The sequence below is a fragment of the Larus michahellis genome, chromosome 3, assembly GCF_964199755.1.
Source record: "Larus michahellis chromosome 3, bLarMic1.1, whole genome shotgun sequence".
Lineage (NCBI taxonomy): Eukaryota > Metazoa > Chordata > Aves > Charadriiformes > Laridae > Larus > Larus michahellis.
This window is the reverse complement of record NC_133898.1, coordinates 85,072,258-85,089,532: the sequence shown is the minus strand read 5'-3', so window position 1 is coordinate 85,089,532 and position 17,275 is coordinate 85,072,258. Positions and strand designations below refer to the sequence as shown.

The 17,275-nt window shown below is 36.4% G+C and overlaps 1 protein-coding gene across 3 annotated transcripts in view; it reads left to right on the top strand.

The window, feature by feature from the left end:
* Window positions 1-15,405, top strand: part of GRIK2 (glutamate ionotropic receptor kainate type subunit 2) — a 420,597-nt gene extending 405,192 nt beyond the window's left edge. For all 3 annotated transcript variants that reach the window (XM_074581042.1, XM_074581040.1, XM_074581041.1), the window contains one exon: window positions 10,202-15,405. In XM_074581042.1, coding sequence (XP_074437143.1) covers window positions 10,202-10,366 — 165 coding nt within the window. In that variant the 3' untranslated portion in view covers window positions 10,367-15,405. The remainder of the gene's footprint in view (window positions 1-10,201) is intronic.
* The last annotated feature ends 1,870 nt before the right edge of the window (window positions 15,406-17,275 follow it).

Genomic DNA, 17,275 nt, shown 5'->3' with positions numbered 1-17,275 from the left:
GGTCATCTAGTCCAACTCCCCTACAGTAAGCAGGGATATCTCTAACTAAATCAGATTGCTCAAAGCCCCATCAAGTCTGACCTTGAATGTCTCCAGGGAAGGGGCGTTCACCATCTCTCTTGGCAACTTATTCCAGTGTCTCACCACCCTCATTGTAAAGAACTTCTTCCTGATGTCTAATCTAAACCTACCCTGCTCTAGTTGAAAACCGTTGCCACTTGTCCTATCACTACATGCCCTTGCAAACAGCTCCTCCCCAGCTTTCTTGCAGGCCCCCTTCAGGTACTGGAAGGCTACTATAAGGTCTTCCCAGAGCCTTCTTTTCTTGAGGCTGAACAACCCAAACTCTCTCAGCCTGTCTTCATAGGAGAGGTGCTCCAGCCCTCTGATCATCCTCGTGGCCCGCTCCAGCAGGTCCACGTCCTTCTTGTGCTGAGGGCTCCAGAGCTGGATCCAATACTCTAGGTGGGGTCTCACAAGAGCAGAGTAGAAGGGGAGAATCAACTCTCTCGACCTGCTGGCCACGCTTCTTTTGATGCAACCCAGGGTGCAATTGGCCTTCTGGGCTGCAAGCACACATTGTTGGCTCATGTCCAGCTTTTTATCCACAAGTACCCCCAAATCCTTTTCTGCAGGGCTGCTCTCTATCGCATCATCCCCCAGCCTGTATTGATGATGAGGATTGTCCCGACCTAAGTGCAGGACCTTGCACTTGGCCTTGTAGAACTTTATAAGGTTTGCATGGGCCCACCTCTCTAGTTCATCCACATCCCTCTGGATGACATCCCGTCCTTCTGGCATGTTGACTGCACCACTCAACTTGGTGTGATCTGCAAACTTGCTGAGGGTGCACTTAATCCCACTGTCTATATGATTGATGAAGATATTAAACAGCACTGGTCCCATTTAATTCATTATGTCTTAGAATGCTTCTTTTTAGAATTGAGGTGAGCAAAGTGCACACACGTAACTTCCCCTAAATGGAATGGTCTTACAATACGAAGTTAATCAGTACCAAAATATCATGGATGCTTATTTATCAGCAGGATATGTGGAAAGTCAGTATTTCCATCTTTGTTTAATTGTTATCTTAACAACAGTGCAAAACAAAATTACCACAATAATTTCATATGAAAAATTAAAAGATTTTGAGGATCTCTTCTTACTTTAGCAGAATATTTTATGGTTTGTGGTTTTTTTCCCAATTTTACTAAATTAGTTTTCAGTAAAGTCTTTTTCATTACTTTCTCAGAAAATGTAGTTATGTCAGTGTTATTCTAGTTCAGAGAATATTCCTAATATTTTAATATCAAAAGTCTTTGATATTTGGGACAGCAATTTATAATAGTTTTGGAACAACCTCAAAGTAAATCCCAGTCTAGTGATTTTTTTTTCCTTTCCAGGGGGAGGGAAGTTCAAAAGATTTTAATGTTGAAAAGCCTGTTCCTCAGGCTACAATAAACAAAAGAATGTGGGTATTCTTGGTAAATCAACGTAAAAGTTTTAGGATCTATATCCCAAGTAACTTTTATACAATGTACAGTCGGTGATATAGTCTGTATTGTCATTTCACATTTTGTAATGGAGTAACCTCAGAATTTTTAATGTTGTCTGGGGAAAGCAGAAGCAGCTGTGACAGCTCATGAAAGGAAATGCTTTTCCAACTTTAGCACATTGGATTCTGCAGATATGCTGTTGGAAAATTGGGAACTTCTATCATCCTGTACTCCCTTGAGCACTGTATGTGGATGTATAGACTTGTATGGCTGATTTGTGTGTGTGTAAGTGTACAGATTACTTCAAGTTGAGGTATTAATTATAATTAAATGCCCTCTTGGAAACCACCTAAGTACATATTAGAGGATATTTTCTAATAGAAGGAACTGTTACAAAAAACAACAAAACAAAACAAAACAACACCCCCAAACCAAAATCAAACCCACAAAACCTCCCACCTTTTACTGAAAAAAGATATGAAAAGACAAAAATAGAAAAAGTGGAAAAAGCAATTTGACTGACTGTGGCATTTTAAAAATCATTTGCAAACAATAAAACATTAAAAACAAGATTTCTATTTTGATTTTTGATTGCAGCTCAACCAATATCTCTTTGGTAATAGACCTTGTTCTGAGGTATTTTTGATTTCTTAATTTGTATAATTCAAGGAACAAAGAACAGAAAGATTAAAAAAGTGTGTAAAGCTGACTATTGCACAAGTACAAATGTAAGAATATGATTTCAGGAGGCTCACTATTGCTCCACAGATGTTCACTCAAAGGACAGAGCTTAAATTACAGGTCTGAGTTATGGAATATTTTACGTTTGACAAGAATTTAAAGTTGTATAGAAAATTTTTGGAAACCACTAAATGTCATCTATTTTATAGCAAGTATAGTTCACTTTAACTCATCAGTAGAAAGAAGAAACATTCACATTATATAATTATTGGCTTCTCTGAAAAAAAATAGTTTTCTTCATTCTCAAGGAAAAAACTGTCAGATTATAGAAAATTCATGCCTTTCTAATAATTTTGCATAGTCTTCCCCTAAATATTACTTTAGCATGTCATGTATACAAATATTGTAGTATATTTTGAATTAATCAGCTATAATCAACTATAGCTCTGTAGTACTAAACGGTTTGGTTCATGTGATTTAGATTACTTTGACTTTTGTATAAACCAGCAAAGTAACAAGCACTTCCAGCTGCCTTTTAGATTGAGAAAATATCCTAGACTGCCAGGTGAAACCATGTAATTATAGAGAAACGGATGCTAACCATTTTGATACTCGGTAGTGCAGTATGACTATAATAGTGTTTCCAAAATAGTAGAAACTGTTGGCATTAAACTAATACTAATAGTCTCTCTCTGTTCAATATGATTTGAGGCCATACCAAATTTAATATTAAGTTTATACTGTCACATCGAACTACAAAAATAATATACATTTTTACAGTGAATAATGTACAGTGGACTTTAGCTCAGCAGAGTTTAAAAAAAGCTATTTAGATACAGCTAAATTCGAATAAGAAAGGTTGTATTTATTTTCTAAAGCGACTCTCTAAGATGGACTATTTATTTTCAAATTAAACTGTGTGGTGTTATATACAGTATTTTAATCCAGATAAAGTCATACTCCAAAGGATCCAAAAATATCATCATCACTTCCTTTCACCATTCCTGAAGATCAACAAACCTGACCTTCCTTGGATGAACAGAGAATGCAGTTAGATCTAGGATCAAAAATGATTTAACAGGTGAATGAACTTTCACATCCAGTGGCTGAGAGCACAAGACCTCAGGTGACTGATTTCAGTGCAATCAGGATCATCTCTGCTGAAAGGTAGAGAAATACCCTGCACAGCTGTGATCGCAACATACAGAACCATTAAAACGTTACATTGGGTATCATTCTAAATCAGATAGGCAGTACCATATATTCTGTTATTTATTTGCTCAGCGGCAGCTACTTGGCTGAAGTACTATGCATTGCTATCAGCACTTGTTAAACACCTGACACTCATTTGTAGCCATTGTCCAGGGAAACTGGACGTGGTAATATGTTCTGGAAGAAGACCTGGACTGGTGTGGCAAGCTTCACACCAGTAGAAATTATTGCCACTGACTGAAATACAAATGACCAATAGTTGTTATCACCACTGATCCAATTTGAAAACCCAGAACTAGACTTAGGAACCCGGAGAAATCTGAGACTGTAAGTCTCTTTCACAAGAGGTGGAACTGAATAATAAAGGTAGATAATATCTTCTGAATGCTTCCCTTTACTTGTCCAACATAGCGCCTGTCTCCCTGTGTTTAAGCAGCCATCATACCCCTATTTCAGCCAGGTACTGGAAGTGCAAAATGACTGCACCATCCTGGTCTGATAACAGAGTAGGACTGTGTATCATCTGCGTGCTGATGACACCACAGCCCAAATTATTTCATTATCTCCTCAGTGGCCTCATATACATGTTGAAAGGAGAGATGACAGGATGAAACCTTTTGGAATCCTGCATGAGAGAGAGCCCTCGGGGCTGATGAGCAATTGCCCTATGCCATCCTCTGGGATTTCTCTGAGAGGAAAGAGTGGAACCACACAAGTGCAATCCCATCTGCCCCAGCCTAGGTCCACAGGTGAGTCAGAAAAACATCATGGTCAGTGTGATGTCCAGAGAGGCTGCTGGCAGAGCTAAACAAAACCACCTTTGAAAAAGCTTTCTGCACTGATAGGAGCTCCCCATCAGCCACAGGAACTAGTGTAGCTGTCAGGTTGCACTCAGACTGGAAACAGATTAAATAGTTTCAGAAGACTTTAAATAGACTCAGAGTTGCTTTACCAGAAGTCTCTGTCATCCACTGGAGTGCATTTTGTTTTGGCAGGAAATAAATTTTAGAATTTGATAATGGCTGAATTGTTTTCTTTTGGTCACCAGTTGATAATTTATTCAAGGCAAGCTGGAATCTTACTGTCCTCTTGAGAGACACTAACAATCTATGCTAGAAGTGGTCTACAATGAGGTCCTGTATGTCATCTAAGTTCATCACATAATTCTAAAACTCAGTGAACACTTTAGCCCGCAGAAGATTTTTTCGGTGTTGTTTTGTTACAGGCAGGGTCAGTCCCATCAGATTCTTACTGATCCTCTCCATAAAATAACTAGAAAGGTTCTTGAAGCAATCAGTGTTCAATTCAGTTGCAGGGTGAAGCACCTCATGCTTCACCAAGCTGTCTGGAACAATTCTACCAGTCTTGACTTTGTAGACACTATGGTGGAAGCAAAGCTTAATTTATAGTACTAAAATTTTTATTTTGTTTGATATTATTGTCTTTATTTGAGTAGGCAATGAAATCTCACGTACATTTTGGCCTCAAAATAACTTCCTAAAATGGCTGCTCATTCTACTTCTACCAAAAAAATCAGTAATTGCTAAATCTGAAATTGAGAATATATTGATGATATATTCAGCTAATTGATGTGAACTTAGTCTGCAGTGTACTTGTGCATTATACTTGCTATGGATTGAAAATGTACTGCATCAGAAAAGTCTATGGCAAAATATTTTAAATGTAAACATATTTTAAATATATATATATGTATGTACATATATATGTGTACAACGTTCGATCAGTCATGTCTAAGACACGGTGTATAACTAAGCAACCTAAAAATCTGATCATTACAAGTACACTTTAATATTCTTTTGAAATGGTAATGCTTCAACTACAACAATATATGAATTCTCTTTTTCTGAGGTTATTTTCATTCCATTAATTGTTCATCTCTTTGTGATCCTAAATCAACATTTTGCTAGAATTAATGTTTCTCTCTAGGGGGTTTAAGACTGACAGGTTTTCATATACACCTCCTGGAGGACTGGCATATGGAAGCAGAAACTGATTCAAAGGGAGGGTCAGGGTAGGGTTGTGCATTCATTCTCAGCTAACTTCAAGAAGATGAAAAACAGTTTGATTGATATATCCTACTAGATGCTAGAACACTGACCCATAACATAACAAGACAATGCAAGATTACTGCTGTTACTGCTTTAAGAAAATTAAATAAGGCTTCAAATGATATCTGACACACAGGACTAGAAATAATGAACTTCTGAGTAAAGTCAACTCTACATTAAGTGCATCAAAGAGGGGAAAAAAAATAAAAAAGCAAATCATTGGAGATTTTTATGTTTAAAACGCATTGAATATTATTCACTTAAATCAGAATGTTAAGAGTGGTGTAGGCATGCCATTCCTGTCTTCCTGTTGTTCTTTTTAGGCTGTTAAAAGCAAAATATGTGGTAATAGTCTCATAATTGTGTCTAACAAATGCTAAGTATTATGATTTCTAATTACCTTTCTAAATTCCTATAGGGCAATATAATGAAAAATTTAAATATTGTCTAGCTTTCGTATTAATACATACATGCAAAGTTATATTTTTTCCCCAGGCAGTAAAACTAGGCACAAGCTGTCCAAATAGATTGTAAATAGTGTTAACATTTTGCAAAATTATTATCTTGATTCTACACGACTTGTAAGCTGTCAACTATGGCAAAAAATGAAGGAGGTACCAGTTACTTCTTTACACTTCTTAAGGAAACGAGCTTTTTCAAAATTACTTGGTGTTAAAAGGCTAAGAACTACAATTCTGAATATTTTTTTTTTTTACACTTGAATTCTCCACTTAGAATTGCAACTCTTTTTCTGATGTTTTATAGTGATTGTTTTGGTGCAACAAAACAGTTGCACTTAACTGCACTACTGTTTAGAGAAGTGTATGCCTTCCTTCAACTCTTGTACTATTTGATTATATGTAAGATGACTTGGAGGCAGCATTTACTTTCTGGTAACATTTAAGAAGATAAGTTACAATTTTGCAAGGGTTGGTGAAAAATCAATAATAATTGATGTTCTCGTAGCATGCCTGCAGTGTGGAAGGTAAGTTGGGGGCAAAAGGTTATTTTCTTTGAATTAAATGGACGGTCTAATATATACTAAAAGTGCTGAATTTCATGATGGACAACAGTTTTGAAATATAGCCTATAAGTTCTGTACATATTTCACTGCTTTTCCCTAACACTCTGAGTGGTCAATTGAACTCAGTATTGAGACATTAGGTTATATTTTCTAAAATCATATGTGAAAATGTCATTCATCTGTCAGAAAAAAAATATTCTAGAGCTGCTTCTTTTTTCATGTCTTATTATTCCAACAGTTGTATCCTAACAGTGAAAGAACACAAAGTTTAACCGTACAGAAAATGGAGACCGTACACAGATTGAAATTGAAATGGGACAAGAATTTCTATTAAAAAAAAAGATCAAACACAAATTATCCTTTGTAAGCCTTTTCTGAACAAGATTTTGCAATATGTGGGAAAACTTGTATTTCTCAGATAGAACCCAAAGAAGAACAGGATTCTGGTCATGAGAACCCAAAGAAGAATAGGATCCCAGTCATGAACTTTTACATATCCTTGAATTAATCTTTTTTAAAATGCATGACTATTTCAGCAAGTAACATTTGCAAAAAAAATAAAAAAAAAAAGTAATATTATTTGGTGCTCAGTTACCAAAACAATGATACTGGCTGGGAGCTAATACTGTTTGCTGTTTTCTGACATTTTATATTTTAAAATACATAGCACAAATAAAAAAAATTAACAAATTAATTAATTAAATCATATTTTCATACAATATATGCAGGTAAGTTCCCATGAACTTAATTTATATAAACTCAGTTGAAAACACAGAATGGAAATTTTTTCTGGATAAAATAATTATCTCAAAACTGTGTTAACTGCCTTTTTAAGACTATCGGTCTTGCCAACATTTCTCATTTAATGAGTTTTCAGATCCAGGTAAAATTCTCAGATAAAATGTCTTGGCAAATTCTTGAGACATCATTTTCAGGATATTTCAGAATGTTGGCATTAAGTGAATGTAACTTTTAACCTCTTGGCTATTGATTGTAATCCTGTTCCTACTGATTTTACCTAAAAATTTATACCCTTTGATAAATGTTTGCAGACCTTTACAAAAGGTTTTAGTGGATGATGCATCTTGAAAAGGATTCGCACTGTTTTGGAAGTCTTGTTAGATGTTTTGGCAAAAAAAGAAGGCTAGGGATACAATTTTGGAAGTGTTAAGTGCTAATGCACCTTTTATAAATTTAGAAGGATTATGTTCCTCGGAATATTTCAATTAGGTCTTTGATTCCAGAGGTGAGAGCCATATAATGGCTGGAGGTGGTGTAACGCTGAAGAGTTGCAGCATTTACTTCTTAATGGATTCCTTGTGAAATTCCTGAGTTATGTGTTACGTTCCCCACATAGTGAAAATGCCAAGATCTGCAAACCTTAGCAATTTAGCCTGTAAGCCATTTGGGAATATTAAATTAAATCTTGCCCTTTCGAAAGATTTCAGGGCTAATTTCAAATTCATAATCATAACTGCAGTTCTAATGTTAAGCAACAGTCCTTTCTTAAAAAAAGAGAAAGTCTAAGAGAATCGAATATTTTCTTTCAAAGTACAGCTAGGTAAGAGGGAGGTACAGTTTCCTGCTTTCAACACAATGCCAAGCAAAGATACCTTATACACGAAGATCTGACATGTTACAGCTCAGACCATTCAATTAGAAATTTTAGCTGCCTCATTCACACAAAGAAAGCTGTAAATTCTGTCTTGGATGTCAATGCAGTGCGATGGAACATTTTTAAAAGGGATCATTGATGAGTGTTCATTGCAGAAGTCACTCCATGTAGCCAGCCAGAAATGACAGATTTTGTCTTGAACTTTGGCATCTGAAGGACTTGTACTTGACTCTGCACCAGAGAGATATACCTCTGTCTCCTTTGGATTCACAACTTAAACTTTCCTTACTTATAGGCTTCCAAACCCTTTCTATCATAAGTTGAGTAGGCGACATTCCTTTATTTCAAACTCTTCAGGAGAAAGGAATATTTGAAAGGTAGAGTTATCACAGCCAGAGTAAGATTATTACCTTTCCTTCCCACCTGCCTATTCCCTTATTCATGCAAAGGATCAGAGAAGAGGGCATCTGTTCAGGATTTGGGGGGTTCAGGTTCAGTTCTAACCCATGACTGAGACAAGTCGTGTTTGCACGCTTTTGCACTAAACAGACTTTTACATAAAAATATTCAAGGCAGCACTGAAACAGGAACTACCACTGAAGCCACTACCACTGATCTGACACTGTGCTCCAATCCCCAATCTACAGAACAGCCCACGTTCTCCCTCTCTCCTTTCTACTGCATTGCCTCTGTTAACTGCTTCTGTGCAATATGAAGCAGGATAAGGTGGTGGAAACTGCAAGTGCTTTTACCTTGCAATGGTCTAATGCCTGTAGGTTACAGCCCTTTGCTGAGACACTGAAGTTTAAATCTCCCTGGCGGAAGACACTGTTGCATTGACACTCTCAAATGTGTCTCACATTCAGCTCTCATGCTCCAGCGGATGAATGACTGCACAGAAGAAAGTTGTAATGTCTGCTACCTGTCCTTGTTTAGCAGTTGCCACTTTTTGAGGAACTGTATTTATTAGGTCCTGTCAGAGCACACCTGCTGAATTGATGACCTTACATATGCAGAACTTGAGTGTGAATTCTGACGGATCCAGCACTAACCCAAGCACCAATGTGTTTAATAGAATTTCTAATGACTGTTGACAAAAGACAAAACTATGAAGTATAATGTGGAAAAATTTACTGCTCAGAGCGCCTTCAGCCCTGGAGGTTGGAAGCTGAATGCAGATTTCAATAGACATGGTTTCAATTTAGGCTCCCAAAGAATTAAGTAGAGTGAGGTGCTTAAATATTTTCTGGATCTAATGTCCAAGCTTCAGGTTTGTATGAATGATGGAGATGTAACAGTTTACAAATTAAGCAGAGTTCTTGATTTGGGAGATAAATTAGACAATTTTATATTGACTGATGATATAACGCTAATCACACAAAATGAAATGTTGATCAAGAGATATTTACAGTAATTCTAGGTGTTCTGTCTTTTTTTTTTTCTTCTTTTCCCAGATCATGTCCCTGGACTGGAGATTAGTTATTAAAAAAGCAAATTGCAAAGGGATAGATTATATCTCAAATTTGCTTTGGGTGAGAGCAATTGTCAGAGGCTTGTGTTAACATCTCAGGCTCTGGGATGCATTCTTTAGTTAAAACATTTCTCCATTAGTTGGAAAACATATAAGTGAAAGTATATGATAAGAGTGCTTAATTGTCAGACTCTAAAGCTGAGACTCCTCTTCCTTACTTTTGTGTTTCATCCATACTCCAGTTCTCACACTGAGGAGAGGCTAATTTAGCACACTATTAGCAGTTGAGAATTCAGTCAGACCGACGGAATAAGGGCGATTTTATTTTACTTTTCTAATTTCTTGCACTGTAAAATGGCAAAAGCGGCATCCATAGTCAGTAGCTGCCAGATAAATAATTGTATAGACAAGGTGATTTTTTCACTGAGTCATCACAGCTTGATAAGTCTTTTTAATTATTATGTGATGCATATTTAAAAGACAGCAATTTGTTATGAGCTCCAGGCTGAGACAAAGCAAATTTACAGGACTGACAAGGCTGTGCCAATAGAGTGAATCTGCTTCTAGTTATTGCATCTAGACATTTCTTACAGATGGTCTTTTTTTTTCTTCTTCCTCTCTTTCCCTCTGTAGAGGTCCTTCTGTAGTGCCATGATAGAGGAGCTAAGGATGTCTCTGAAGTGTCAGCGTCGATTAAAACACAAACCACAGGCCCCTGTTATTGTGAAAACAGAAGAAGTTATCAACATGCACACATTTAACGACAGAAGGTTGCCGGGTAAAGAAACCATGGCATAGAGCTGGGAAGCCAAATACCCCAAGCACAAACTGTCGTCTATTTTTCCAAACAACCTTGCGAGAATGTTTCCTGTGGAAATATGCAACCTGTGCAAAATAAAATGAGTTACCTCATGCCGCTGTGTCTATGAACTAGAGACTCTGTGATCTCAGCAGTTGCAATGGCCAGACTCGAATCACAAGCATCATGGATCAACCAAGTTATGCGGGGTTACACTGTTTGTCATGGGTTTCCACCATTCTGAATGAATGAATGTTCCATGCGAGTTTTGTGGCTGGTTTCAAATGCAGTCTCAGTGAGAAATTACAGGTTCCTTTTGAAGTTCAACGGTTGCCAGGAGCTGGAGAATGAATGTCCAAGATGATACTAACCACAGAAGGAGTCTAGTAAAAGTGATATCTCAGAACTGTAGTGGAACAAGAAACCATATGTTCTTGTGGACTTCCAAGCATAGAAGAGTTGGTAACTGCTGGTAGACTGAAATTACCTTCTGGACAGGCGATATGAGCTTCCCGGATGGGAGGAATGTTAAAGTGAAGAAACATGAATCCCATGAATAGAAGGATATATATGAGGATGCTCACCTGCTTTTTGGACTGTTTGTGTCACTGAACTAAGTAAATAAATAATAATAATAATAAAATCAGTAACTTAAATTTACCTGGGCTGGAACTTTGATCTAAAATAACAAACAAAAAAATTCCATAATTTTGACCCAATTTTTAGATGAATGAGTTTCCTTAGTACAAAGGAATGTATCTTACAGCCTTTAGATGTAAGCAATTACTTTTTTTCTTTAATTGTGAAAAGAGGGAGGGGGGTGGGAAGCAGTGTATTTCACACATAGAGGGCTTGCATTTTAGCCTGAATGGGTTTTGAAACCCTTGTTCCTGCTACTAATTGAACTCAATGGAGCCTGTGCAATTCTCACTAATATTGGAAGTGGGATGGGTCACCTAAAAGAAGTGAATGTGGAGAACTTTAAGGAGGACTGCATTTTTCAATACAGTCACAGTACTAAATGAACAAAATTCTTGAGCAGTTTTTTTTTTTTTCAAAAAAAAAAATGTTCAGGTTTATTTGTGGAAATGCAAGATTTCTATGAAAATAGTTTTTGTATGGAAATTTTTGTAATACTTTTTATCAACAAAATAAGAACATGTGTTTCTGTCCGGGGTGTGATGCCAAGCATGAATGGTAGTGCGTGTGCACCACCAACGTTTGGTGAAAACTATTTTTATCAAGAAAAAGGAATCTTAGAAGAGACATATTTTCAAGTTAGATAATATAAAAAATAGGTGCACTACCACCACTGCTTACCATGCTACACCCCTGGTTTCCACTAGGCTGATAACATGCTGTCATGAACAATTGTGTGTAAATGGTAAAAGACACAGATCTCTTGACCACATTGTGATAACAGTTCAAGTGCACTCAGTTTGCTGTTTGAATCCAATGCACAAAATTAAAAAGAAAAAAAAGCATTAAAATTATGTCAGTTTTAGTTGTTTTGTTTTTGCTGTGTGATTTGAGCAACATATGTACAGTACTTGTGTCAGTACTGGTACTTAGCCTCAGCTCAGTGCCCTATCGTGCTGATTCTTGCCACTAAACGTGTGGCCAGAGAGTTTACTGGGATTTCTGAGAGAAGCCAGTACAGCACATTGTGATAGGTTTTTGCAGGATCTGACTCTTAGCTGCTTCAAAGCTAATTTATATATCCTGCCTGTGGTGAGTTCCTGGACATAACATTTTGAAATACTACCCTACAGATGCTGAATCTTGCACCTCCGTCTACTGTAAATTTACCTGTATCTCAAGAAAAAGTGTATAGGATGGGCTATATAGGAATGTTATGTCAACCAAAAAAGATTATGAAGCTAGTCTTTATATGAAAAATAATTAATTTGACTAGTTCAAAAAAAAAACCAACTTTTAAATTATCATAGATAGTAAGTCATTGGTGGGTAAGGAGATCCTTTGTTTACTGGGGCTTAGTTTAATCTTATCATCACCTTTCTAGCACAGGAATATAAGATATATCATTCAAATTGTATTAATTATATCATGACATTTGGGGGGAAGGGGGAGGTTCATGTCTACTACCCAGTTCTCATAAATCTTCACAGAGACTGAGCTGGCCATTTCCATTGTGAACAGGGACTGAGAAAGAGAATTCTCTTGTATGTGTGGGAGTTTCATCTCCATTTGTGTGTTAACACAGAACAGGTTATCTTTGTCTGAAGCATAAACAAGATAAAAACACCTTCAGCAAAGATTCTGAAAATGAGGATACTTACGTAATACATATTTAAGTTAATTCTTTAAAATACATTAAGTTAATTCTTTAAAGTACAAAGGGCAAGAAAGTAACTGTCATACAACACAATGAAAACTAATTATGATGGTTTGGAATGGAAAAAAAAATTGGCTATTGCATTTGATTGATGATTTAGAATAAAATTTGTAAAATCATGTAATAAAATGCTGTATTATATTTAAACAAACCTTTCTTTTCTCCATTAAGGCTGTTGAAATAAGCAGGATTCTATTGTCATCTTGATGCACATGACTAGTTCTCATTAAGCTTTATGTGAGCCAAATTTAAGCATGAATGCAGAATATGTCCCAAATGTTTTATTGGGTCAAAGTCCCCCAAGGAACAGAAATCCTAACACAGAAGTAGTGTGGCTTAATTAAGCTTTCAGTGAGAATTTCAGCCTGCCATTATTAAGGGAAATACGCAAAGTAACTGGAGATTTGTATTTAAAATCAGGACTGGAAATGCATGGCTCCGCAGATTCATAGTAGGATAATGGCTTTTTTTAAAAAAATCATACACTAATTCATGCTGTTACTTTGTTGTGCATTAGTAAATATTTCTGTATTTTTCACAAAAATTAAGACATTTAAGGAAAAACAACTAACAAAGAGTTGACCCCCAAAGCAGCAGAGAATACTACTGGTAGTTTTGCATCCCAAAAAGCTCAATGGTTCATTTTCCCTTCACTGTTATGAAGGAAATCCTCAGTTCTGAAGAAAACTTCCTCGTTTTGAAAGGCCTCTGAATGGCTAGTCCCAGATTCTCATGTAGTATAAATTTCTATAGTGTCATTGAAATCAATGGAACTACATCAGGTAAAATCAAGTGAGTATCTATCTGGCCCATGAAGATTCAGAATCTGTACATAAATGCTTTATGTGGCTTCATATAACAGCTCAATTAGCCTGTTGGTTTCCTAGGGCAGGATGATGTGTGCTTCTCTGACTGAACTTGAATGTCACTCTAGAGAAGACTTTTAAAGCATTTATAACTCAGTTATATGGTGCTACCTGGTGGATAACAATTGGAGGTAAAAACTGAACAGGACTTTTTTTTTTTTTTTTTTGTACTGTATCTGTTTCAAGGAGAATAGATGTCATTAATCTTTCAGGATTCTCAAGACACACAATTTAGGTCTTTAGGTTGCCTCAGCATGGTTATATAGCCATAGACAACTATGTGGATATTACAGTATAAATGACAAAAAACCATTTAGCTTTTTGATAAATGTCATTTGCAAAGGATTGGTAGTGAAAATTCTGAGCCAAAGAGTTGGATGAAATAGAGGGATATGTGGTGCTTTATAGTAAATGAGGATTTGGCCAATTATAGGCATCAGCGGGCCGTTTCATAGTGTTCCCCCTATTACATAAATGCAAATACAAACATATCCAGGGAGTATCTGTCAGGTTTTGTATGAGATATTACTCTCAGAAGTTTCTATCTCAATTTTCAGTTGGAGAATTCAGCATAGGTTTGAAAGAACTTTTTCTTTCGTGTTTATATTCCTTGAGGCTCTGTGCAATAATCCTTCCTGGTTTCATCCATAGAGTCTTCCAAAAAAACCAAAATAACACTGTTTAACCCTGCTGCACTAACTAGTTAATATTTCAGAATGGAAAAGACATAATTTATGGAGGAAAGAAAAACCCTACCAAAATCCAAAGCCTCAAATAGAAGTAGGAGAAATGTGCTGATATTCTACAAAATCAAAATGTTTTTAGGGAAAAGGGGTCATGAGCAGAGATAATGGCATACAAAGAGGTAAAAGATAATGTTATAAAATAATTTTTGTATTATTATTATATTAAGGATATTAGAAAAATATTTAAAATACTTTAGATACAACTTCACTCAGTCTCCAAATACATTAGAGTGTCCAAATACATCAGCAATCACAAAATATGATGATTGAAATTCTGACTACTTTGAAAGCAGTGTCAAAATTCCTACTCCAGAGGAACTAAGATTTTGTCCAATAACTCCCCAAATGTGTACTGATACAATATTAAAGGCCTCAACAAATGTGTACTGATTCAATATTAAAGGCAAAATAAGACACCAGCCTGAATTTAGGTGTACAGGAGCAGTTATGCTTTTCATCATATTTTCAAAGATGTGTAGGAAAAGAAAGGGTCGCTGCGGTTGACTCATCTGACATCCAAGATCATTCCTTTCCAACCTCAAATATGTTAGTGTCCTGTTCCGTTCCAGTCTTGCCTCTCTGCCTTCCTACAAGCACCTTTGACACTGTCAAATTTATTTTCAAAACCCTTTTCTTCTGGCTTTCCTATAAAATGTAGTTCTAATTAAAAATAAAGCTACTCAAGCACCTCATCTCCCCAGTTTGTATCCACCAAGACAAACACACTAGCTTTTCATGTGACTGTAATCTAATTGTCCTTTTCATTTACTGCCCCTCTCTGTCCCCTGCCTGTGTTATATCCTCCTGTTGTTCTTGTACTTGCCTAGACTGTAAGCTCTTAGGGGGCAGGGAATCTGTCTTTGATTTGTTCTATGTAGCACCATGAACTATGGAGCTATATAAATAATAAAAAAAGTAGATCTTCTTAAATGATGTTTGAAGTGATAGTGATCTGATTGACTGCCAGTTTAGTAATATATTGTTTTAGCTCATTGCCTGAAATCCTAATCACCACAGCAATAGAATTATCAAAGAATAAAAATAATAAAAACAACCCAAAGCAGCTATCACACTGACTCATCTTACTGGAAATTTCCACATATGTTCGTGGTATAGGAATATGGAACATCATGTTCACATAGCTTCTATAAAGGTTTTAATACGAAATCAGCTATATTTAAAATGGAAAAAGTAGGTTAACACGTAAAAAGAAGGGTTGTGTGCAGGATGAGCTTTGTGAAAGAGAACTTTTAATTGGTTTAAGGTTGGAAAAGCTATTATTAAGCATTTTTTAAGTTCAACACCAGGCACCTTGCCTTCCTTCATTGTATCTACCCACTTAGATCAACAAGCCTCTCATTGTCAAAATCTATGCCAATCTTTTTTTATTAATTATTTTATGGACATCATTAGAAATTTTCTATGACAGATAATTCTAATTGAAACTAAAGAAATACTTCCGCTTGTTCCTATCCAACAACACTAGCTCTCTATGACTGCTGGAATGACAGAATTGTGGGAATTTCAGAAAAATGTGAACTGTAGATAAATGAAAGGAAACAATTGATGCGTCTGATCTTGAGGACAAACATATCGGCTTTCTCCTTTACCTTTTTCTTCTTCAAGGAATGCTACTCCATAATGATGAACTTTATTTTTCTGAATGTTGAAGTGTGCACTGGAAAATATACATAGATATGTCTTTCAGGAATTCTCAGAGCCAAGAGCGTGTCTTTCTGTCCTTGTCATACAATGTATGCATAGTTTTTCCAGCTACTTAGGAAATCTAGAAAGAGCTAAAAATAATGGAAAAATCTTAGAGTTCCTTCTTTGCTCTGACTGTTGGAGTTTTGCTTGGAGGAAATATTTAGTCCTACATTAAACTTACCTGAAAAATTATATGAAAACATTGAAGATTGGCAAAGGTTTGAGCTATTGCTAATGTTCCTTGGGCTACATCATCCACCACAGACCAAATTCACAGCAATTTGGTTTTGAAGGTACAAGTTCAAGCTTTGTGATGGATTTATGCCAAAGATCGTGTCTTACCAGTCTCCCACAAGTAGACTGCTGGCTGTTAAGACCAGGGAGTCGAAAGCAACTTAACACATTGATGGTAACCATGTCGTTCTCTTTATGCTAACTATCATCTGGGCCATTTTGACGCAGATCAATAAAATTTCTGATATGTACATCTGCTGATCCATTCTTTGCATTAATGGCTATGTTAAAAATGCTATTTTGTGTTAAGTAAAAATTACATAGAGGCATCTCTTACAGAATCAAAGATTCACAAAGTCACAGAATCATTGAGGTTTTGAATTTCTGAGTCCAGTGACGTCTCCAGATGGATGGGCCTTCTGGAGACTGTCAAGTCCAATGCCACTGTTTCAAAGCAGGGTCCGCTAGAGAAGATTGCCGGGGATTGCTGTCCAGTCAGGTTTGAGTATTTCCAAGGATGGAAATTCCACAACTGCTCTGTTTCCAGAGTTCAATTACACTTAATTGGAGTTAAGGATCCACTTCCAGCATATCAGTTTTTCAACTCTTAATGTGTTTGGGCCCTCTGTAATATCAAGAATCTGTACTACTAGCATTGTTTTGACGAGACCAAGTTCAATCATGCTGCACATCAGCAGTACGTACGTTATGTCTTTTGCTATTTACACAAAAATTAATGTGATAGGACTACAGAGATGCTGGGACTTCAGTTCGTCTACACACCTAACCTACAGGCCCACTAGGATTTCTTTGTAAACTAGTAAAAAACCACAAACAATATCATAAATCAATTATCTATTCTTAAACTGTTGCTCTGAAAAAACACTGCAAGATACCATTGTATTTTAAATGGAAGGTACAATGAAGTGTGGTCTTTCTAACAAGCTATCCATGGATGAATACATACTAGATGAACTCCAAGGAGTCTGGGTCTAGGAT